At 36.0% G+C, this 22,485-nt stretch overlaps 3 protein-coding genes across 4 annotated transcripts; 1 reads left to right on the top strand and 2 right to left on the bottom strand.

Moving 5' to 3' along the window:
- Positions 1-2,907: 2,907 nt before the first annotated feature.
- On the bottom strand, positions 2,908-4,121 carry LOC100864319 (chymotrypsin inhibitor). Its single transcript, XM_086902366.1, has 3 exons — positions 3,891-4,121; positions 3,407-3,522; positions 2,908-3,315 (listed from the first exon to the last, which is right to left on the bottom strand). Exons 1-3 carry the CDS (start codon positions 3,937-3,939, stop codon positions 3,235-3,237), a joined length of 246 nt encoding a protein of 81 aa, XP_086758492.1. The 5' UTR covers positions 3,940-4,121; the 3' UTR covers positions 2,908-3,234.
- Positions 4,122-6,213: 2,092 nt separating this feature from the next.
- LOC116414803 (venom metalloprotease inhibitor-like) lies at positions 6,214-12,798 on the top strand. 2 transcript variants are annotated; one of them, XM_031918030.2, is made up of 3 exons: positions 6,214-6,479; positions 6,617-6,711; positions 6,792-6,980. In XM_031918030.2, exons 1-3 carry the CDS (start codon positions 6,431-6,433, stop codon positions 6,870-6,872), a joined length of 225 nt encoding a protein of 74 aa, XP_031773890.1. In that variant the 5' UTR covers positions 6,214-6,430; the 3' UTR covers positions 6,873-6,980. The 2 variants fall into 2 exon arrangements, with proteins under 2 accessions (XP_031773890.1, XP_086758491.1); XM_086902365.1 differs by lacking the exons at positions 6,617-6,711; positions 6,792-6,980 and adding exons at positions 12,088-12,200; positions 12,293-12,798 and having other exon boundaries at positions 6,353-6,479.
- LOC100864560 (chymotrypsin inhibitor) lies at positions 7,294-8,714 on the bottom strand. The gene is made up of 3 exons (XM_003696028.3): positions 8,378-8,714; positions 7,614-7,714; positions 7,294-7,533 (listed from the first exon to the last, which is right to left on the bottom strand). Exons 1-3 carry the CDS (start codon positions 8,424-8,426, stop codon positions 7,453-7,455), a joined length of 231 nt encoding a protein of 76 aa, XP_003696076.1. The 5' UTR covers positions 8,427-8,714; the 3' UTR covers positions 7,294-7,452.
- Positions 12,799-22,485: the final 9,687 nt, after the last annotated feature.

The raw sequence follows: 22,485 nt of genomic DNA, 5'->3' as shown, positions 1-22,485 counted from the left end.
ATCCAGCGAAAGATTTCGTAACGTTTCCATTAAAGAGGCTTTCGATTTCCATAAATCGTTTCCCGCGACGGGTCCCGTTCGTTCAGATTTTATGTACAGTCGTTCGACTAAATTTTCGACCGTAAATGGACCGTTCGGCCAAAGATATTTTATATCGCGACACCGTATCTCGCAAAACAGGGCACACCATCGATATTTTCCAAATTTTTATCATCCTTCCCTTCGCACGTGCTTTCAAATATTTTCCATCCATCGCAACGGATCCTTCGCCTATCCCATCTAATGCTGTTGTCTGAAACATACTTGACAAATATGCGTTGACAAATAACTGCTTCGTCGTTTATTTTTTTTCAAAAAAAATTAATCGATAATTAATCTTTAAAACTTATCATATCCTCAGAAATGGAACGCGCTCTAATTTGAAAATCGTCTTATCTATCTTCTATGATTTATCCATCATCATGATTCACCCATCGCGATTCTCGCGAGGAAAATAAAACATTTCTTTTTTAGAGAAAAAGAAAACGCATCGAATGTCTCCCCTCCAATATCGCACAGCGTTTTTCTTAATATCATCGAGGAAGAAGAAGAAACGGAGAAGGGACGATAATCGTCCCGACCTTAATCCCGATATCGAACAAGGAAAACAAAATTTTTGCGATACTCCTCTTCCATTCCACGGTCACAGTCGATACCAAGATATTCTATTCGCGTTCACGAGACCACGGGATTCGTTGGGGAAAAGTGTATTGTCCATATTGCTCCGTCTGGCCTCCGCTTTACGCGGATGGAACGTATCGAATCAACCAGCCGGAAGGAAACTCGAAATATGCCACGAATTTAGGCTCCTGTCGATTCACCCTCGCCCCCATCGACGACTCGCTTCTCTCAAAGGGCTCTCCAAAGACTTTTCGACAAGCATTGTTGATGAAATCGGTGGTACACGGCTGGGATCGATCGCATTTCCGTGAAAAAAATTCAAGAACAATTTTCCTCTATGATACATAGTCCAAAGAATCTGAGAGAATATATATTGTCAACGCTGTTGATGATTGTTATATATATATATATATATATAACAAATTTTCAATTTTCAAAAACAAGTGACAAAGATTTATAAAATATTCGTATAGTTATTATAGTATCATTTTGAATTTCATTGTTCCATTGATTCTCTATAATCATTGCTCTATAATTCTTTTCGTACGTGTCGAGAAATTCGCGTTAATTCGGAAGGAAGCATTTTTTTAAATTTTTCACAGATTGCATTTTATCTATATAATTGGAAGACCACTCGAAGACCACGAATCTGAAGGAATGACGAGACGAGATTTCGAATATATGATTATTTATCCATATTATTTTTCCATGATTTTCGTTAAAAAGTTGTAACGAGTTGATCGATGCGGAATCCCTTGTTCCAAAGTTTTTTTGAGTAAGTTTTAATTGGGCCGACGTGTTTTCACGGGTGACCGGTTTCTTGGGGAATCGGTAATCGAGGCTATTCGTGCTTCAACTTGGCCGAAGGCGTTAGTTGCGCGAGAAAAGTCACATTTGCGGCCAGATTCAACGCGATTTCGATTAAACACGGTCTGTTTACCCTCGCAAATAGACGACCTCTGCTCGATACAGAATCACCATCCGATGTACGCAACGTTAACCCGCCTCCCCCCTTGATAAATGGGACTGCGTCCCAACCAACCTGCTTGTTATACCGTCCATCGTTCCTTGTCTCGCTCTCGTCGATGGTTAAACTAGCTATTTGATCTCGAATGTTATCGATGAGATTTTTTTCACGCGACTCGATCATGTCGCACTTTAGTTAATTTCGTTGGTAATTATTTTTAGAAAGTAGACTTAAAAGTAGACTTTCCTTCTAGAAAAAAAAAAATAAACGATCTTTCTCGATGGCCTCTCTATTTAACTTTACTTATCTATACATACACATATATATATATATATATATATATATAAATATATCGATATATATATATCGTTTAAATCTCGCGACTATTTTTGTTCGAGAATAAATTAATGTTTGTCGGAAATGAAAGTTTGAATGAACCAATAAGTTATCGATGATTCACTTAATAAAATTGATTAATAAAATTGATAATTCAACTGCGCGTGTTTCATAAATTTGTATAATTATTGGAAATATGAGAAAGCGAAAAATATTGCTAAATAAAAATGATCGATCGATTTAAAGATCAATATTTAATTTCGCAATGTTGCGAAAACGTTTTAATCGGAGATTACGATATAGATTTATAGAATTTCTTTGATATATCGCGTATATATATTATTTTCGTATTTTTGAAAAAGGTTTTTTTTTAGAAAAGATATTGGATACTGATATAATATTCATCTGTATAATATACACGTGTATAGATAATATCGATTAATAAAAAATAATAATAACAATTAATAAAATTAATAATATAAGCGTATATAATTTCTTATAATATCGATAAATCTTCGCTCGATGTTCACTCGTCGATGGTTCGATGGAAACTGGCGTTTATAAACACCGGCGCGCTCTTATATATTTATATAGCGTGCCCGTTAATATTTGCGAAGAAATTAACGATTTTCTTAATTTCTCTCGTTCTTAATAATCGTTTAATAAATTATTTGACATATAAAAAATTTAAATTCGAATTGTGCATTACAAATTAACAAAATATTGTTAATAAATTGTAATTTTCTTTTTTAAATTATATATAATTTATATATTTCGCGTTTATATTCAAAAAATTCGTTAAAAATTGATAAATATTACAAAATTTTATGTTAGTTTTTTTTTTTTTAGTCATTTTATCTTAGTATATTTGGTATATATAATAATATATATATAAAAATATTATTCTTTTCGTTTTAAGAAGAAGGAATTGGATGAAATAGAAGTAAATTTTTACATGTTTATTTTATATATAAAAAATAAACAATAATATCACTTTTATAACGTTTTACATACAATAAAATATGTACAAAAATATGTGAGTATTATTCTACTTTATAAAATTATACTTTATAAAATTATAGAATAAAGATAATAGGAATCTTGAAGGGAAAAATAACGATATAATATCGTCGTTCGTATTATAAAATCGTTGTCAAGTGATGGTAAATGGAGAATTACAGCTGGAGTTATCGTATTCCACCGAGTAATGTTTGATAATTAACGTTGGAGCGGAAAATTAATTGTCTATTTTTTTATTCCACATTCAATATTTAACAGTCACGAGTCAAAACACATTCGTTTTCCCTGTTTCTTACAAAACCTGGTTTACATTGGCATCCAATAACACATTTCTGTAGCAAAAAAAAGTTGATACTTAATTATTAGTCCATGTGACAGATCTAAGAACGTTAGAATTTTAGTTTAGATTTAATTTAGACTAACCAGATTACAAATAGGCGAAGCCGGTTTCTCACAAGTATCCACACATTCTGAACCACAATTTTTGAATTCTTCATTGGGACCACACTTCTCGTACGCGCTTCCGTCGGGATATGCAGCTATTTGATCAATCAAAGAAAGAAAATCAAATATTATTTAAACTATGAAACGTGAAACGAGATACAAATTAAAATGAAACGATATTTTAAAAATCTGAAAAACTGTATCCAAAACTGATAATACAATTATAGGTTAATTGTCTGAAAGAAAATATTGAAAAGAAAAATGAAAGCAGAATTTCTAATTTTACTTAAAAATTAACTACGATAAAATTTTTAAATTATTAAAATTATTTAAAATTCCAATGTATTTCAATTAAAAGAAAGTGAATAAAAAAAAAGAAGAGATAGAATAGTTTAGACAGTATATCAGATAGTATATAAGAGTAATAATAAATAAGAAGTATGTATATCGTTATACTACTCACTAGAATAAATAATTGTCGTGAATAACAAAAAAATTATTATTCGAGCCATGATAAAATATGTATAGAAAATAAAAATAATTGCAAAGTTTGCAAACTTTGCAAAGATTGCAAAGAATAATTAAACAAAGTAGAATAACTGCTTCTCGAAACCTTCCTTCTTTATATATTGTATTTTAGAAGGTCGTTTTATCCTCTGATAGATAAAATATTTATCTTTTTGATAACATATATCTATGGATAAAAAGATTTATTTATATAATAATATTTTTTTTATATTATCAGTTTTTTTTATATTATATTATATCAATTTAATTGTTTTCTTTAATTTTAGAAAATTAAGTATTTTCTTTTCTTAAACAAGTTATTAACAAAATAATCATGTAATTTAATCGAGTCATTGTATTGCCGCTGATTGAACGCGAGTTGTCAATATGTCGAACAAAGTATTGAAAATAAATAATATCTATATCATACTTACTATCATTACTTACTGTTATTTAAATTTTACGATTGTACTCGAATCGATTACTTTGCTTCGTGTTTATTTCATAATTTCCATTCTTTCAAGATAAAAACGTAACATCTCTTTACTCGCGTCGTTTCTTGATTCGACGAGATCAATCAGTCAGCGAAACAATAAACAATCATGGATACGTGGACAGGGTTGAGAAACTCGATTGAGGGTCGATGTTACAATTTTTTCTCCTCTCTTTTAACAAATTCCTCTTTTTTGGCAAAGTCGATTCGTAAGTCGATCATTGTTTCTCGCATCGTACCAATTATTCATACCACGAATAATTTAATTTAATCTTTTTCAAAATCATCGAACAATTTGATCGAAGACGAATTTACAGAATACCAAAGATATTTGCAAAAATTAAAAAAAATCGCATGATCCAATATCAATGTAACCACAGATTAATAACAAGTTTCTATCCTGTACAACAACAACAAAGTCATAAGAATATTTAGCTTAAGAATCATTAAATTTATAATGTCCGATTAATTTAATTTTGCATTGTAATCCAAAGCATTGAAACTATGGATTTGATAGGTTTACTTTAAAAGAAGAAAGATAGATGGCGAACACAAAGGTTGGGCCTTTTTTAAAGATTTAATACGATAGAGAAAAGAAAAATCGAATAGATAAATAGATAGATAAACTGATTATGAATAATTGCATCTTGTATATCGTTCGTAACAGTTGATTCAATTATTATTGAATTATTGGAAACACATATAATAAATGAGGATGGGATAATAATGGATACACCTTTTGAAAATATTATTTTATACGATCGTATTAAATATTATTTTTCGATCGTAAATATTTGTCTCTTGGATTACGTAATTTTAATGAAAAAAAAAACGACCGTTTTTTAGATAGCGTAACGAGTCTACAATCTAGACAGAGAGGTCGTGATCCCTGGCGAGATTTGTTGAAATTCATGGGATTAATCGTGTTTCGTGTTTGATGCTGTTAAAAATACGAATAATAAAAAATATAAATAAATATAAATAAGAAAAATAAGGAATAATGGAGATAATTAAATAAATTCTAAATAATACAATTTTATTTTTTTTCCAATTGAATCTATTATCTACTGTAATGTGAATGCAAATTTTAAGTATTCATCGTGATATTTGGACACGTGATATTAAAACATATATTCAAACAATAATAAAAATATTTGTTCGAATCAAATAACAATTTGTTTGAATAATCGTGAATTTTTGAATATTGCTCATTTTTTTCACTCATTCTAAAGAAGTGATATTAAAACTCTAATTTTGAATATTTCCCAATTAATTTCTCGATACAATTATTTGGCATAATTTGACATATTAAAAAAAAAACAAGAAAAATAGCGTTAAAGTTTTAGTTTCATTGGTTATTTTGAGAAATGTTGGCTAACATTCCATATCAGTTAATCATCCTTTTATGTTAATATATAACGATAACGTCTAGTAAACAATTCATGAGTTATTTTTTTTTTTTGGTGGTAAAAATAAATGAACGAAAATAAATTTTAAAATTTGAAATCAACTTTCTATTTACAATTGCTACGTTTATTATTGTTTTATTTACAATTGTTATTATTGTTAAATAAAGACATCACCTGTCTCGATTTCAAGAATTAGACAAGTCCAACAAGTGCAATTTATTAACAATAATTCAATTCAATTTCCTTTAACTTTAATTTCAAAAAAATTCTTTGTTTTACACTTCAAAGTTTTACATTCCCAATTATTGATGATTCTTCAGCAACCATTCCTTCTTCAAAGTCTTGTAATATTCGTGTCACGCGTAAAATATTCCATCAAATATTGTAACACGTGTAATTATATATTTTAAGCGGATATCATTAGCGTGATACGAAGTGGACAAGTAAAAACGATAAAGTAATAATAAATAAAGGCAACAATTTTCACAAGGCCGAACAAATCGAATATATAGACTGGCCGTTTTTCACAAATTTCGAAAATTATAGTTTTATTATTGCGCTCGAAAACTGTGATAGAAAAATCCTGGTTCAAAAATGTCCCGTGCCGTGCTCTTTCTACTCCTTGTCGTTGCTTATATCTGTAGTAAGTACTTGCTTAACATCCAACGAAATATTCTACATCTTTCAAATTTATCATCTGTTTCGCATCAATTTTTACTCTTTCTATTGTCGTTCATTTATTGCTCAATAGCAAACTTTGTGTTGTCTCGATGTATTTAGTAAGCAACGTGAACGCTTGTGGACAAAACGAACAATTTAAAGAATGCGGAGGTTGCGACCAAAGATGTGGAGTTGAAAACATCGAATGTCCCGAGGTTGGTTTCGTACACGTGCCAACGTGAAAATTCCAAACCCGATTTCGTCCGATTTTTAATACGATTTGATCGTTTGTCAGATATGCAGAGCTGGCTGCGCTTGTATCAAAGGATTCGTAAGGAATGCCGCAAACAAGTGTGTTTTACCTAAGCATTGTTAAGATCCGATGATACGAATTAATTGAAAATAAATGCTATTCCTCGAATATAGGAGTGTTTTCGAAAAAAAAAAAAAAGTAAAATAAAATATCATTAATGTAATTATTAAACTTGGTATAAATTTGTTTTCATTTATTTCTTTTCTTTTTTTTTTTTTTACATTCGCGCTCGTAATATTTTACACGATTTGTCAGGCAAACAGCGAGGATGATATAACGTAAATATTTGCAATAATCCTTTTTGCGTAGAAGATTTTGAAGATTTTTACGTGTACTCACGATTTATTTTCAAAAGATATTAACTCGTGTTTGCGTTTATCGTGTTAAACGTGTATCGTGTACACGATAATGTAATACGTTGAATACAATTTCTTTCAATTCGCGTGTACGAGGAATAATAAATTAACAAAATGAATAAAAAAGATTTTAAAACAACAGTTTATTATTTATTTGTATATACATCCTGTTTTGAATTATAAAAGACAACAGCAAAACAGACGAAAGCAAAGAAACAAAGAAAGCAAAGAGTGTGAATTCTAAATAAGGGAGCGAAAAATCGTTTTCCAATAATTAAGTGGGAATTTTAACAATTTTGTGGAAGGACACATGCCCCTTCACCGTTTCTCAAGAAGCCTTCCTGACATTTACAACCGATAATACATTGCTAAAAGAATAAAAATAGAATAAAATAAAATATATCATTAAATCGCGAAATTCCAAGGAAAATTAAAAGTTTTTACAAACCATGGTACAAACACGAGCTTTTGGTTCGGCACATGTGGGTGCGCATGCCGATCCACACGTACTGAACACCTCGTTTGGTCCACACTCCTCGCCAAATGAACCTTCAACAATCACATTATTTATTTATATCAATATCTTCTTTTAATCGCTTCACTAATAATCTTTTTCCCGGGTTAAGAATTCTTCTTAATCGGTCAACAAGATTTATATTCCTCGCACAAAGAACGTTAAATTGCTCGATCTATCTCCGAGAATGCGAATATATTCAGGGAATAAAAATTGAAATCCTTGAAAGTAGTTTTGTACAAGTCGATATCGAGAGTGATTATCCTCAGAGAGTTTATTCTCACTTTGCAATAAAAAATGGAGTATCCATTTTGAAATATCAACTCGTTGAAATTATTTGATAAATTTATCGATCATTGTAATCATTGTAATAAAAATTATCCTTGAAAGTAGTTTTGTACAAGTCGATATCGAGAGTGATTATCCTCAGAGAGTTTATTCTCACTTTGCAATAAAAAATGGAGTATCCATTTTTAAATATCAACTCAACTTGAAATTATTTGATAAATTTATTGATCATTGTAATCCAAAAACACACGATTCCCTATTTTTATCGACAAGCATAGAACGTATATAGCTGTATACATATGAGAATGTTCGATAAAAAAAAGAAAAAAAAGAATTTAATTAACTTTCAGAAAATTTGCAAAATTTTATTCTCAATATGAAAAAAACAAACCCTAACGAACGCTACTTACTGGAGAAAATCGCCACAGCGACGAGCAAAATGAAGATAATTCGAGACATATTTGATTCGAGACTTTTTTCGGACGACCAACGATCGAAACTACTGACCAACTTATCGAACTTCTCAGCTTTATATAGTGATCTTACGCCACGCTTGCACCAAAATTTTCCTCGAACAATTGAATCGAATCACCTTTTTACTTTTTCATTCGCGATAAATCTAAAATGAATAAGTAAACAAATCTAGATAAAAAGTTAAAATAAATTGAAAAACGACTCTCGATCGTTCGATCGAAAGTGATTCGTCCATCGTCGATCCGATCGATCCGATGAAAATTTTCTCGATGTGAACGCTCCTTTACGAAACCTCGACCTCAGCTTCTTCCCCTCGTTCTACTACGTTCATCCTTTCGTACATATCTTCGTTTGTTATTACGTCATTCTCTATTTCTTGACTAACCGATGCTTGGTAAACGATGAGATATCGCTTCATTTGCGGACGATCGATAGATAATCTTTGCGTCCTCTTCTTATTCAAACTCGTTTTGCACCTCGTTTCGACTCGATTATAATAATTATTTATCGTTTATTATTTTCTCGTGAAAAAATATTGTTATCGTTTCGAAAGGAAAAATACCGATGATCGATCATCGAGTCATGGGTTATTCGATCTTCGTATGGTCTTCTTTATGTTATTTTATTTATATAGGTTTTATTTTCGTTCGTTTAAACCAGTTTTCTTCGCGATCGTTTTCCTTCTCTTTCTTATTTTTATTTCTTATTCCATTGTTGTCGCATGAAATCAAAATTAAATTAATCACTTGATATCTTGATAATTATTTGCATATAACTATAAAAGAGAATATTAACAGAATTTAACGTTATTGACGTCGTTGGAAACATAAAAGAAGACGTATCGAGAAAATACAAGTTTTCAGTCTTCTTAATTGCCCACCAATTATACGTGTAATTTACACGTGTGTAATTGTAATTATCTGTATAAAGTCAAGGAAAATATCTATAAATAATACAAACAAATAAGAAAAAGGAAAAAAAATAATCGGGAAAAAAATTGTCCTGCAAAATGAGCGTTCCTTTTTCACTAGCGATCTCGATTTCGACGAGAATCAACTCGATTCTTCTCGTATCGATCCATCAATCGCGCACGACATTGTCAAGGCCGTGCAATTAGCGTGGTCCGAAAGGGGTGAAAAGGAGGGTGGTCGAAGGCTGATTCGATTGGGAAATTTTAGAGTCGTGGGTCTCCACTTTGTCAGCGCAGCGATCAATCCAGCATCCTGGATCTCTCTCTCTCTCTCTCTCTCTCTCTCTCTCTCTCGTATCGGCGTTTGCTTTTACTTTAAATGCCATTTCGTTGTCGGTCGAGACAACGAGTTCAAAAGTTTTCCTCTTCGTCGCGCTACGTGGATCCCTCTTTCTTCCACGTTTTATTCAACGAGACCTCCCCGACAATCGAATATCCGACAGTCAAAATGCTATTTATTATTGAGCACTCAGCATCGACTTTCTACGTTTCGTTCCCTCCCTCGAACCCCTCCTCTCGAATAATAATTCGTTTCTGCAGTCGAACGCCCCCTTTATGAAATTTATTACCCCGTTCCACCTTATTTCTCGTAGATAATTCTCTATTTTTCTTTCTACCTCATTTCTCTGCAAATTGACGAAACCTTGGCAATTCCAATTTTCTAGCATCAATTCGATCTTAATCTCAATGATTCTCCGATTACGCGAGGAATCTTCAAGCATGCAAATCGATTTAAAAATCTTTCGAAAAACGTACGAAACTTTAATTCATCGCTATTCTTCATTGATTTTGCAATTTTGCAATAATTTTTCACTTGATTTCTTATCGTTTTCGAAATATTATACTCCCTAGTCCCTATTCAAGCGATACTATAACCAAATATACAATCTTAAATAAAACTAAAAATTTGAAAATTTTAGTTTTAGATGCGTCGTTGAGTTGAATCCTAAACAAAAGAAAGATATTCCGTTCCGACGAAAGAAGTTGCACAGAATCAAGAATTTAAATTAATCGATGAATTCGCCATTATCCGATACTGTTTCTCCCGGCGTCTATTTAGCGGGATGCTGGCAAGCGGGTAGAGAGGCCGGTTCCACGTCAACGGGGACCAGCAGCCACTGACAGCAGCGGGAAACTCGATTGGAAGTGCTCGAGTTACCCTTCTCTCGGCCGCCGTTTCCCTTATTCCTTGCCACCCTTCGCTCTTTACCCCACTTTTCACCCTCCCCACCCCACCTCCCCCCTGTGCAACGTCACATCGCAGGAGGAGGCAAGCCGTGGAGGCTTTGTGCGCACCAAGGGCCACCATTTTACCCCTATGAAACGACCGTTCTGACACACTGACCCGATATTAACATCGCGTCCGATCACCGTCCCTCCTCATTTTCGAACAATTCCTCTATTCTTCGGCCATTCTTCTTTTTTTTTTTCTAAACAAGCTTTTCACGTGTCACGAGATCGATATCGCGTCGGGATAGATTCACGATTCCGTTCCCCTTCGAGGAAATGGCCCTCGGTTCGAGATAATCTCTGACATTCCGATTGCGCTCGAAAATGATTACGCGCGAAATCCGTGTTGTAATAATGATATTAATAGTAGTGTAATTTCTTTTTTTTCTTAATTCTCTTGGATAATTCGTACAATAATAGATATTTTTAGATTTGATCTAGATCTTGGTTTTATATCGGTATGTTTCTAAATTGTAATAATTTCGAATATCATAATTTAATATGTCTAATTTAAATAAAATTGTAATGATCAATTTAACTCGGTGCATCGATTAAATCATCATTTTGATTTCATTCGACTATGTTTCTTTGTCTCGAATAGGCTTATCATCAAACGATCTTGTCTCATTGCCAGAGCTTATCATTGTTAACGATATCTTTAAAAGGGGAATTTTGCTGAATCAAAATCTGCAAATAATAACGTAGGAATGTAGATAACACGCTCATAGAAAGATAGAAATTACAGGAATATCCAAGAAAATTGTGAATCAAAAATCTCTTTCGTTGAACGTTATATCTCAGTATGATTCATTATGCGATTGTTTTTTGAGTAACATTATTGCATTAATTGCAATTTGTTTTTCAACGATCAACGTTATTTGTTTGATTTATAAATCGAATCATGGAAAATGATTAATTTCGCTTGGTGATTTTAATCTCAGAATGTACAATTGAAATTTCTTCACTTTTTAAAAGTGAAGTGATAAATTTATATGAAACCAAGCTTGCTTAATTATCTTTGCGATATTATGATTATTATGCGGTGTTTCATAAGATAATATCCATCATGATCAAACTCATCGTACAAAATGTTACATTTAACATTATATAACAATAGCAATTCATTGCGAAATACCATTCAAGCGTTAAGCCAATCATAATATCAAATTTAAAAAAAATTTTAAATGGAAAATTTAATGAAAATTTCAGACTTCAGGAAAAAGGAAACAGCAATTTCGAAGAATATAACACGATATATTAATTTCGTTTACGCTATTTGTTAAACAAGATTATACGGCATTTTCAAATTCCTCTACGTCTCGCCTTTGCGATGTTTACTTTCGGTGTTTCTTCCGTTCAAAACGAAACATCTTTACTATTAGTATCTTTAAATTGGAAAAAGTAAAAAGTTGGATGGAAAATAAAAAAAAGATCAATGTGTTTTAGCCGCATTCGCCAGGAATCCGATGTGCTCCAGATCGAACGAGGAATACGCGTGTGGATCCGCGTGTCAACGTACTTGCGCCACTCTGGATCAACCTTGCCCTATTCAGAATATCGTGAGTTTTGATCTGTGAGAAATCGATATCGATATAAGATAGAAGAAAAAAAAAAAAAGATTGGACGTTATTACGAGATTCTCTGTTCTTAGAGATGCAACGATGGCTGTTACTGCAAAGATGGCTACGCCAGGAACACGAATGATGTCTGCATTCCCATAAAAGACTGTCAAAACTGAACGCAGATCCAAGTACACTCGAATTCCATTAGCTTTCACTATCAGCATATAATAACTCTGCAAATGGACGCGCACAAACTGCCTACCAAAACTTTGATTATCTCGTATTTCATAAAACTTAAGAATTCGAATTGAAGGTATTGTTAAGGCAGAAAATTACTTTTTCTTATTAATCGTTATATTAATAAATTATAGAAAAATGAAAATGAAAAGAAAATATTTGATTGTACGTATTGTACGTATTTGATTATATTTGATGATTTGGCAATCGTCATTGGCATTATATCTTGTAAAAAATGTAAAGATATTACCGTGCCAATATGTATCACGACGTTCACATATTTTCAACATTTTGTGCGCAATTCGAAGAACAAGTTTATCTACTCGACGCATTCAATAACAATTTTAATTCTATTACATTTTTATTTATTTATTTATTTTTTTTTTCTTATAAAAATCTTTCTACGAGTTTAATATCGTAATGTCGAACGAATGTACAACATTCGTACTCGAACGTAAGGGATTTTCGATGGACGTTTCTTCCCAACGATGACAGGTTTCCTGATCAGCGCCAAATTCCCAAAGGGATCCTTGGCGTTTGCTTAAGCCGCTTTCTGGATTAGCGGAGGCAGTCGTTGTCCGGCTGCTGACTAGCCAGACTTTGCACCACGAAACCGAACGCAAGAACAATCGGAAAGTCAAACAGTTTGACTCGCCTCGAGCATGCTAGAGACGCTCCAATATTTGGATTCGTAATGTAATTCGCAAGTCGAAAGTGCTGAAACCTCTCGTTCTCCTTCTATTTATATTCGCCTTTTCCCTGGAACGCAGACACGAGACGAAAATCAAAAGAGATTTCTAGACGCGATGGAATTTGGGTGGCTAAAGATTTATGGATGTAAATTATATTTAGGCTGGACACGTTCAATAGTGAAAATTCAATAACAGCGTTCCAATCCAACTTGTAAAACATTCCCTGTAATGCTATTAACAAAGCTATTTATTTTCGAAACGATTCTGTTTGTCGAAGTCTCGTGAATGCCTAATTATTCGTGAATTGAAAAAATTTTCTGACCTGCGATATCCTTTCGACGAGAGTATGAAATCTCAACGGAGATGTTTATTTTTATTCTATTTTTATCGGTGTATTTTTAATCGGGATTGGAATACAATTTTCGAAGAGTTATCTAATTTTTACCGTGAAAAGTCAAAGGTAAAAAGTTTATCGCATCTCTCGTTTTCCTCGCTCCAGCCTTGATTCGAATACGGAACGCGCCGCAACAAGGAGGGTTATCTGCGTCATAGATCGATGTTTGCGTTTCGCTTTCTCGGATTCGGCGAAACAACTGTTTACCGAATGCCACCATCCCGATTTGTTTGCGGAGAGATCATCGTTTATTCGCATTCTCCCAAATCGATTAGCAATCTTTGTTGTGCCAGCAGGTATTGCGCAAACATCGATCCGACCAAGTATCGGTACGGGACGAAATGAAACGAAAATTCGGAGTATCGTACGTACGTACGTACGTACGTAAAAAAAAAAAAAAAATCCGAATATTTTCTTTCTATCGTGTGACAAATTTTCAAAGCTTCTCGATAAACTCAAGGATACGCACTTTAATCTTCTTTTACTATTAAATTTAAACATAACAATAAGATTGTTCTTTGTTTGAGTGAGATCAAACTTAACGAATTCATCTTGTAATCGAAAACACTTGATTAACAGTTAAGAGACGAACGAAGCAATTATAAATGAAAATTTATAACTTTACTTTTCACGATAAATCAAGAAGAATAATCGGCCAATTTTATTACAAATACCTCGGGCAAATAATCTGTCGTAAATGCAAACTCTTTATCGATATAAATACAGACCGGTTAATCAAAAATTCCAATTCGCTATTATATGATGTGTGTCGAAATGTGTGTGGCAGCGATTCTGTAACACGCGTAAGCAAGCACACGCATACATACACACAGATACACACATGGAAGGTAGGTCGAACGTAAGCCACATCAGCAGCAGACCAGCCTCGATTCGAATTTCGCATGCTGCTCGACACGTGCGCTCCGCCGATATTCCCCTTCTGCGGTCGAGCGGAGAGAGAGAGAGAGAGAGAGAGGCTGGCCCGAGGGGTTGCTCGAGTTTCCAGCGGGCATTTGTTTAATTGGGAACCGACATGGCCGCCGGAGCTCACCCCTGCATCCGACCGCCCCATCTGCACGATCACATCCTCGTGGAAATGCGTCCCGTGCCACGTGCACGTCGGTTTTTCGTCCTCTGACCTTGATTCTCCCGTCGCGCATCCATCAAGGAAATCGCGTGGCGATCATCAACCGACCATGATGGACCGCGTCTGCCTCCGATTCATGCGCCCTTCCAATTTTTTTTCGAAGGAGAAAACCTTTTGGGAAGGGAAATACCGAAAAAAAAGAATAGAAACTCGAAAGTTTTCCGCCAAAATTTCGAGCGATCTTTGCCCGAGGAATAATTCTCCCGTTTCTTCAATATCGTACGACAAACTTTGTGCGCAATTTTCCTCCACTTACTTTACTCTTTCCTTTCTCTCTCTCACACACACACACACATATATGCACATATGTATCAAGTTCTTATCCCGCAAAGCTGGAAAAAACTTTGAACAGGCAGCGAAGCTTACGGCGGAATCCCGAAAGAGCGTGGCAGAAATTCCGCGGGCGAATTTCCACGGCGCTGTAACGACGCAGATTACTCCCCTTTGTTAGTTCACTTGTCGTGCAAGCTGTTATCGGCGAGGGGTCCGACTGTGAAATTTCCGTAGCGAGCAACATGGCCGCGGCCGGATCAACCCCTCCGCGTCAAGTTTTCCGCGTCTCTCTCGCTGGATAGGGAGATGGAAAGCAAGAGGGTAGCCGTATTCCGGCCGCGTTTTACGCACTGCGTACATTATTGTCGCGAGTTCATTCTCTTCCTCTCTGTATTCGGCCACGCCGCCTCCATTCACTCCAGCCAACTTTGCTGCGATCAAACTGACATTTCTGCCGCTGAAATTCCACCGCCTATATAATTCGCTCTTTGCCGAGGATTTCCTACCGAGGGGGGGAGGGGGCCTTTGTTCGCTTCGTCGTAAAACACGTCGTTCGGTGGCATATGGGCCCATTGAAGATCGGGCTGCGCTTCGTGCGATTTTTCATTCCGTTTTTCCTTGTTATTTAAGTCCTCACGGACTTAAATTCGTGAATCGAAAAAAAAAGAGAGAGAGAGACACGAACATAATTGAAATATAACCGAAATTTATAAATACAGTTTTTCGTTTTTCTATGCTATAATAAATAATAAGGGATATTCTGGCAATTGTGGTGATTCTATTCGCGCAATGAAAAGTAGATAGATAGATATGCTCGATTGACAAAGTGATGAATCTTATATAACTTTCGAACAAGGATACTATTTTCTTCAATTTTACATTGTTGACAGTTCTGAAGCAAGATGAAATCGAGACAAGGTTTTCTCTTTTTATGGAAAGGCAAAGAAATCTGAAGCGTGTGTTTTGCGTGCTTAACACCGAATACAGGGGATGAATAGAAGAATACGCTCTTACCTAAAAAAAAAAAAAAAAAGAAGAAGAAAAAACTTCGCCCTTAATGTTAGCCCGGGTATTACGAAGCTCCACGAGGATACTTTCTAGGCAAATGGCCCGCGGTTGTTCCGATGGATTAGAAAATACCGGTTGAAGGGCTTTTCCCGTCGCTTCTTGGCTGGGGGAGAAGGGTCTCGCGTAAAGAGAGTAGGCCATTCAATCGGCTCGTATTTATCCTCGACTAATTAATGAAAAAGAGGGGAAGGGGAAAAAGAGGGGATAAACATTCGCGAGCAAACTCTCGCTATTCGATCCAATACCATTTCGACCCGCAGAGGCTCCCGTAATTCCAGAGAATTTTCTTGGACGGTCGAACGTGGAGTTCATTGCCGGCGGAATGGAAGATGCGTATCGATAATCTTTTGGAAATTCTCGCGATGAAAGTAAGAGACAAATTTTAAATCGTAATGTGTAGCGTCCAATTCTTCAAATTTTAATCGAAGAAAAAATTCAAGGGATAAGCAAGATTTGATATTTTGAATTATGCCTCGCTGGGAATTCACGACGATCAATCAATCACGTGATATTTTATATTTTGTTCCAAGCATGGATAAATTGAAAATAATTTTACGAGACGAGGAAATGAATTTTTTGAATTTTTGATATTCGTTTGATTTCACACGATATCGTATGATAAAATTCATAACATAAAATTATTGTATTAAGCGATTTAAGTGAAAGATTAAAAATAATCTTTTTTTTAAACATCTTTTTAAACATATAACGTGATTGATTCTCGTTTAAAATTAAACCGAGATTTAAGAATCGCCATCGGAGAAGAAGACGAAAATTTTCATTGAGCCCACAAGTGGCTCGTTACACGGGCCTTTTTTCCTCCCCCTCCTTTATTCCCCTGAAAGATCCCTCGCCGACTATTTCCCGAAATGGGCGTCCGTTCGTACGAATGATCGGCAAATCGATCGGAAAAATGATTGGGTGGCTTGTCGGACAGAATGGTCGGATCTGGGACGAAATAACGGCCGTGAGCAAGATAAATATGTTTCTTGGCAGGGAGGGGGAGATGGTAAAGAAGCGACAGAGATTTCTATTAGCCCTGACGAGGACCCGTTCCCTCCTCCAGCTTCTCGGTTTTCATTTCGCAATTAGCGTAACAAGCTTGCAGAGAAATCGAGAAACGATCGATCCTACGTGTTCCTTCCACCCTCGACAATTGTGTCGGATAATAATGAACACCCCCCCTCCTGATGACTAAAGTTGTAAATGCAGAGGACTACTTCCGCTCTTATTATCGATCGATCATTGTATTAATACTTTTCGAGCGACAAGTTTCTATTTTAACTTTTTCTTTTTCCAAAATAAATCTCCATTTTACGATTTTCAAAATATCTTACGTCGAGAGAACGTAGCTTGAACCTTGAGAAATTTGGAAAAATTCAAATACGATTTCAAAAAGATCAACGCGTCGACAGGATACGATAGATTTTTGAAATATTGAATATCTCTTCGTGCCATACAGGTAAACGATTAATAATATTTTCAAACTATTGTTATAATAGTTGCTTGTTAAAATGATATTTTTAATATTTTGCCTCGAATTGTTTCAAATTTTCTCCAACGAAACGAGAGAGAGAAAAAAAAAAAAGAAGAAAAAAGAAACGAAGAGTTAATAAGTTACGTACACGTAAGAGTAATAATTTACGCAACGGATATTAAACGAGTCGCAAACAACGAGAAAAACGGCGGTGAAAAATACCCGCCGTAACAAACACACCGCATCGTGAATTCTTTCTTCACAGTTGCCGCTGATCGACGGAGAGAGAGAGAGAGAGAGAGCTCTCCTCCTCCTCCTCCTCCATCCTCATTTCCATTCGAATTTTTTTTCACCGTCCATGATGTATCTCCACTTACGCGCTTACCGCCGGAATTTTTCACCACCGAATCTCCACTCCACATCGGGCCGAGGATGCTTCCTTCTGGCCGACGAATGTCATTTTTCTCACGGGTTAGACCTTCGAGTCGCTCCTGGCTATCGATATCATTCCCAGACTTGCAAACAAACGCCCGCGTCAGCGCCCGATCCACGCGGACCAGGTCCACTTTACAGAGGGTGAATATTCTCTTAACGTTCTCTGAATCCTCTTAGAAGAGAGAGAGAAAAGAGAGGGGAGAAAGGAGGGAGAAGAAGTAGCTCCCGATCGATCGATAACCGGAATCTCTTCTCAAGTTCAAATCTAGGTTGCTCTTTTTATAGCAACTTTCGATCGAGATTAAACGAAGATCTGGGTCGTGAGTTATCGTCGAGATAATTATTTTGGAATTCTAAGAATTCGTGGGTAGGAAGGATTCGAAGAAAAATTAATCGATCCGTTTCGATTACTCAATTTCGTTATTTTTTAACGAGCTGCAAAGATTAAATTAAATATAGTTTATTCCCTTTCATCCATCAATTTTCCATGAGAAAATTCATCACGACATCGATCGGGACTTGTGCCTCGAGATCCGGCCGCGGAATCGCTCATCCCGCCAACTAGGGAGGAACAAAGAGGAGCAGAGAAGCGAGCCGAAAATCCAGCCATTGTCTCGACATCTCCCCAATACGGATAATCTCGGGAGGCTGGATGTGTTCCCTGCGGGAGTCGCGATAACGTTCTGAAACGAAGAGAGAATGGCCAGGCGAAGGGTTGCTTGCTCGCCGCTTTTCGATCCGTCAAATTTTAAAGGACTCTCGGAACTCGATATTAAACAGAAGCTATAAACGAATCAGGAGTGTTGTATGCAGTTGCAATTGTAGTAAAAAAAAATTCTTAATCCCTCTTTTGTAGTATAGTAATCTCCTGATAAAATCTTCTGATAAGATCTGACAAGATCGAGTGTCTTTATCTTGGCTCTTGATGTAATTGCGACGTCTGAGTTATTGTAAAAATAAATGAAAAAATTTCTCAAGATTAGAAGCGGTGACAAAAAGGTGGAACGACTTTTGTCAGAGAGACGAGAGAAAAAAAAAATGTCATATTAATTTATTATACGATAAACGATTTTCCTGTAAAAAAAAAAAAAAATCCTGATAATTTTCCAGTCACGTTCTCTTGAATTATTAACGACTGCTTGGAAATGAAACACGTGTCCACTTAATCGCATTAACGTTTCTCCGTAAGGATGGATCCTTCACGGGTACGGCGCTGTCCGAGCGCAAATATTGGCCAACGATATTTTTCCCTTCGAACGTTGGACTCTGGCGGGCAAGATCTCGTGTTTACGCCGCTTCTTTCTCGAGCGGCGAATCTCCTTTCTCTCTCTCTGGCCTCGCACAAAAAGAAAAGAACAGTGGCACATTAGCGAGCGAATCGGTTGGCGAAAGTTGCGTCATTGGTTATTTCCAACCGAAACTTTGAAATCGGTGAGTTTTACGATCGAAACGGTACGTTGTTTTCCAGGGAAAATCCTCGTCCCGTTTTACGATGTTTGACTTGGCCATTAGCGCAAATAATTTCCAACCGTACGCCGATATTAAATATTCTTTCCGATTATATTACGTTTTTTTACGTCAAGCAAAAATAATTCCAACAAATGTCTCTACGAATATCATACGTATATCATTTTTCATATTGAAATTTCTTTATTACAATTGCGTTCAATCGATAAACTTTAGAAAATTAATCGACCGATCAATTCTTCATTTACAAGATCGATACAAAAAAAAAAAAAGAAAAAAAATATACAAAATAAAATTTTACTTATGTTTCACCTACGTATCTTTATTTCTTTTAAGATTCGAATAATCGAACTTATTTTGCGTTTCCTCGCAATTATCTTCGCTCCTTAATATTATATATATATATATATATATATATATTTCTTTCAATCTCCAAACTTCAAATTTCTAATAAAAAAGGATCTGCGAATGAAATAGAAGAAGGAAAGAAGAAGAAGAATTAACGTAAAGAGCGACGATCGAATAGGCCTGAATTTCCTTCTTCGCAACTTGAAAACTTGAAATTTAAGAAATGGAGAGAAAGAAGGGAGGAAAAAGTTGCTTACTAAGAAAGAGGGAGAGAAAGAGAAATGTAAAGAACGGTTGATTGGGAGGAAGGAGAAAAATCAGCGTCCCCGCGCAAACGTGTCCCAAATTTCGGTGAATGGATCGATATACGTGATTGGAATAAGGGGGAATGAAGGGGGAGGAGAGGGATTGGAGCGCGACACAGAGGAGAGGGCGCTAACTAACGGCCATAATCAAGTAAGCAGTTTAGTCGAGCGATCCGGTTACGTGGACTTAGCGTATCGGCGAGGCGTCACTGATTGGTTTACAGATCTGCTGAGCCGAACTCGGAGATGCTCAAAGGCCTCCTCTCTAGTTAGCTGCCCGGGAACGAGGAGCCATCCCCCATTTTCCCTTCCATCCCCCTTTCTCGGCGATGTTTCGTTAATTTTCCTCCGATTCCGCTCCGTCTGCCAAGGCTTTGCACCTTTGATTTCGCAAAGCCCCCGCCCGACACCCTGTAAATAAGTTTACGCTTAATCGCCAACATTCGTCCCAAGATCTTTTTCAATCTTCCATCTTTGTAACTCGATCCACGGAAAGGGACGATCTTTGACGATCTGCAATGCGGCGAATTCAAGGGACAAAAAGCTGCCGCTTTGGAAGCGTGCACCCGCGACGATTAATATGCGCCACGAGGGTGGGACTGGAAAACGTGGGATAGGCGGTGACGAAGGGGGACGAATTTATCGGTGGCGGATGGTGGCGACGAGAGGCGACAGGGGAAAAAGAAAAAAAAAAAAGAAAAAATGGTTGCTGTTGGCACAACATTAGCGAGAAAATTCATAGTTGGATGCGAGGAAGAATTGCACGTGTCGTTCGAATTCTATTATTATCTCTGGAAATCGAAGATATCTTGTTTTGTGTAGAATAGTGAAATTTTCTTCGTTTCTTTCTTTTTTATTAAATATCGAACAATAGAAGGCCGTGATTGTCAACGATATTTTTCTTTTTTTTTAGAGTGGGCAACTCTTTCTGATAATAATACTTTTCCATCACCATTTCTACCAGCATTCATTAAAAATCTGCATCAATGACGCATAACAATTTTTATTAAGAGCAACGTTCAACGTTCTTCTTAATTCAATTCGAGATATAAAAATAACGGATTCATCGAAGCGGATTATTGTAAGGAGAGAGAGAGAGAGAGAGAGAGAGAGAGAGAGAGAGAGTATCGAGTCGATCTAAATATGATAAAACGTACTAAACGTGTACGTGAAAAGAAGCGTAACCAGGAACTGGAGAAAGATTTCGTCGATTTGTCAAATCGACCCTGAAAACGCTCCCTTTTTCCATTCGAAGGAAGAAAGGCAAGGGGAGGGGAGGGGGGGGGAAAGGGTCGCGTTTTTCACAGAGGAAGAAGGGTGGTAATCGAAAGAATCGCGGGAGAGACGCGATTCTTAATAATTTCGAAGAGGGGGAGGGAAGGGGAGAAGCGTCAGATTCTTGACAGACGTGAAAAATGTCACTCGTATGCAAAGCAAATTGTACCAGCCCGTTTCATTATTTCGTTCGCCCTCGCCCCTCCCGCCGAAAATTTAATTCTCGGAAACCATGCCTCCTTCTCTCCTTCCTCCATTCCTCTTCCATTCCACTCTCTTCCCCTCTTTCTCTCTCTCTCTCTCTCTCTGGTTAATATAATGATCGCGAAGCGAGGGGGACACCTGCGGTCGCCTCTTTAAAAATGATTAACCTGGTTAAAGGGAAGGAGGCCGCTCCAACGTCCTCGATGAAAAATGAATCCGGGCCGGGTTTTAGAACGGCGAAAGGCGTCGTTAACTCTTCCTACCGGCCTCATATTTAATGATTTCACCCGTGGCAAGAATTACCCTTCTTGGACAAAACTGTTGGGGTACATACGTAAGCAGTGTCGTTGCGTTGTCCTAAGTATGGTAAATTAGGATCCCTGTTCCCCGAGCCGAGATCATTTTATTACGATGTATATGTACGTTTTATGCTTCTTACGACTTGTAGAAAACTTACGTATTTTCATTGAAAATTTCGATTACTTCAATGTATTTGATATCTTTGATCTTCGATGAATAGTTATTAAAGTATTAAAAAAATGTGCACGTTTTTTTTTTCTCAATATCAATTCGTTAGAATCGCTTACTAATAATTAGTTGCAAAATTTGTTACAAATTTTATCGGAATGACGTATCGTTATTAACATGTTATAAACACGTTTATAATTTTCTGATCGATTGTAATTCTATTGTGACATATTGAAACATTTATCAAAACTCGATCGATGGAGGAGAAGGACTTATGTTTTATTGAGAACGCAGAATGAAAACACAGACACGTTATCTTATATGACAAGCGATTTGTCACGCTAACGATCCTATCGCGCCAACAATCACGAGTAGGACACGTGTCGATCACGTGCACAATCGAAATTCGGAATTTCCTTTCCGCGAATCAAATCGAATTGGAAAGTCGAAGGGGATTTTTCAAATTAGGATTCAAATTAGGACTCGATCCAT

The sequence above is a fragment of the Apis florea genome, unplaced genomic scaffold (assembly GCF_048593485.1).
Source record: "Apis florea isolate Af1SG1 unplaced genomic scaffold, ASM4859348v1 contig_2272_pilon, whole genome shotgun sequence".
In the NCBI taxonomy this organism is placed as follows: Eukaryota; Metazoa; Arthropoda; class Insecta; order Hymenoptera; family Apidae; genus Apis; species Apis florea.
Note: the sequence above shows the minus strand (reverse complement) of the source record. Positions and strands in the feature narration are given on the sequence as shown.

Bases quoted from the DNA above. Each gene is read 5' to 3' on its own strand.
- LOC100864319 (XM_086902366.1), bottom strand. From the start codon at position 3,939: ATGGCTCGAATAATAATTTTTTTGTTATTCACGACAATTATTTATTCT. The intron at 3,523-3,890 runs GTGAGTAGTATA...TTGATCAAATAG, and splicing joins CACGACAATTATTTATTCTA to CTGCATATCCCGACGGAAGC. The intron at 3,316-3,406 runs GTTAGTCTAAAT...TTTTTGCTACAG, and splicing joins CTTCGCCTATTTGTAATCTG to AAATGTGTTATTGGATGCCA.
- LOC116414803 (XM_086902365.1), top strand. From the start codon at position 6,431: ATGTCCCGTGCCGTGCTCTTTCTACTCCTTGTCGTTGCTTATATCTGT. The intron at 6,480-12,087 runs GTAAGTACTTGC...AATGTGTTTTAG, and splicing joins TGTCGTTGCTTATATCTGTA to CCGCATTCGCCAGGAATCCG. The intron at 12,201-12,292 runs GTGAGTTTTGAT...CTCTGTTCTTAG, and splicing joins CTTGCCCTATTCAGAATATC to AGATGCAACGATGGCTGTTA.
- LOC100864560 (XM_003696028.3), bottom strand. From the start codon at position 8,426: ATGTCTCGAATTATCTTCATTTTGCTCGTCGCTGTGGCGATTTTCTCC. The intron at 7,715-8,377 runs GTAAGTAGCGTT...TGATTGTTGAAG, and splicing joins CGCTGTGGCGATTTTCTCCA to GTTCATTTGGCGAGGAGTGT. The intron at 7,534-7,613 runs GTTTGTAAAAAC...TTATTCTTTTAG, and splicing joins AAGCTCGTGTTTGTACCATG to CAATGTATTATCGGTTGTAA.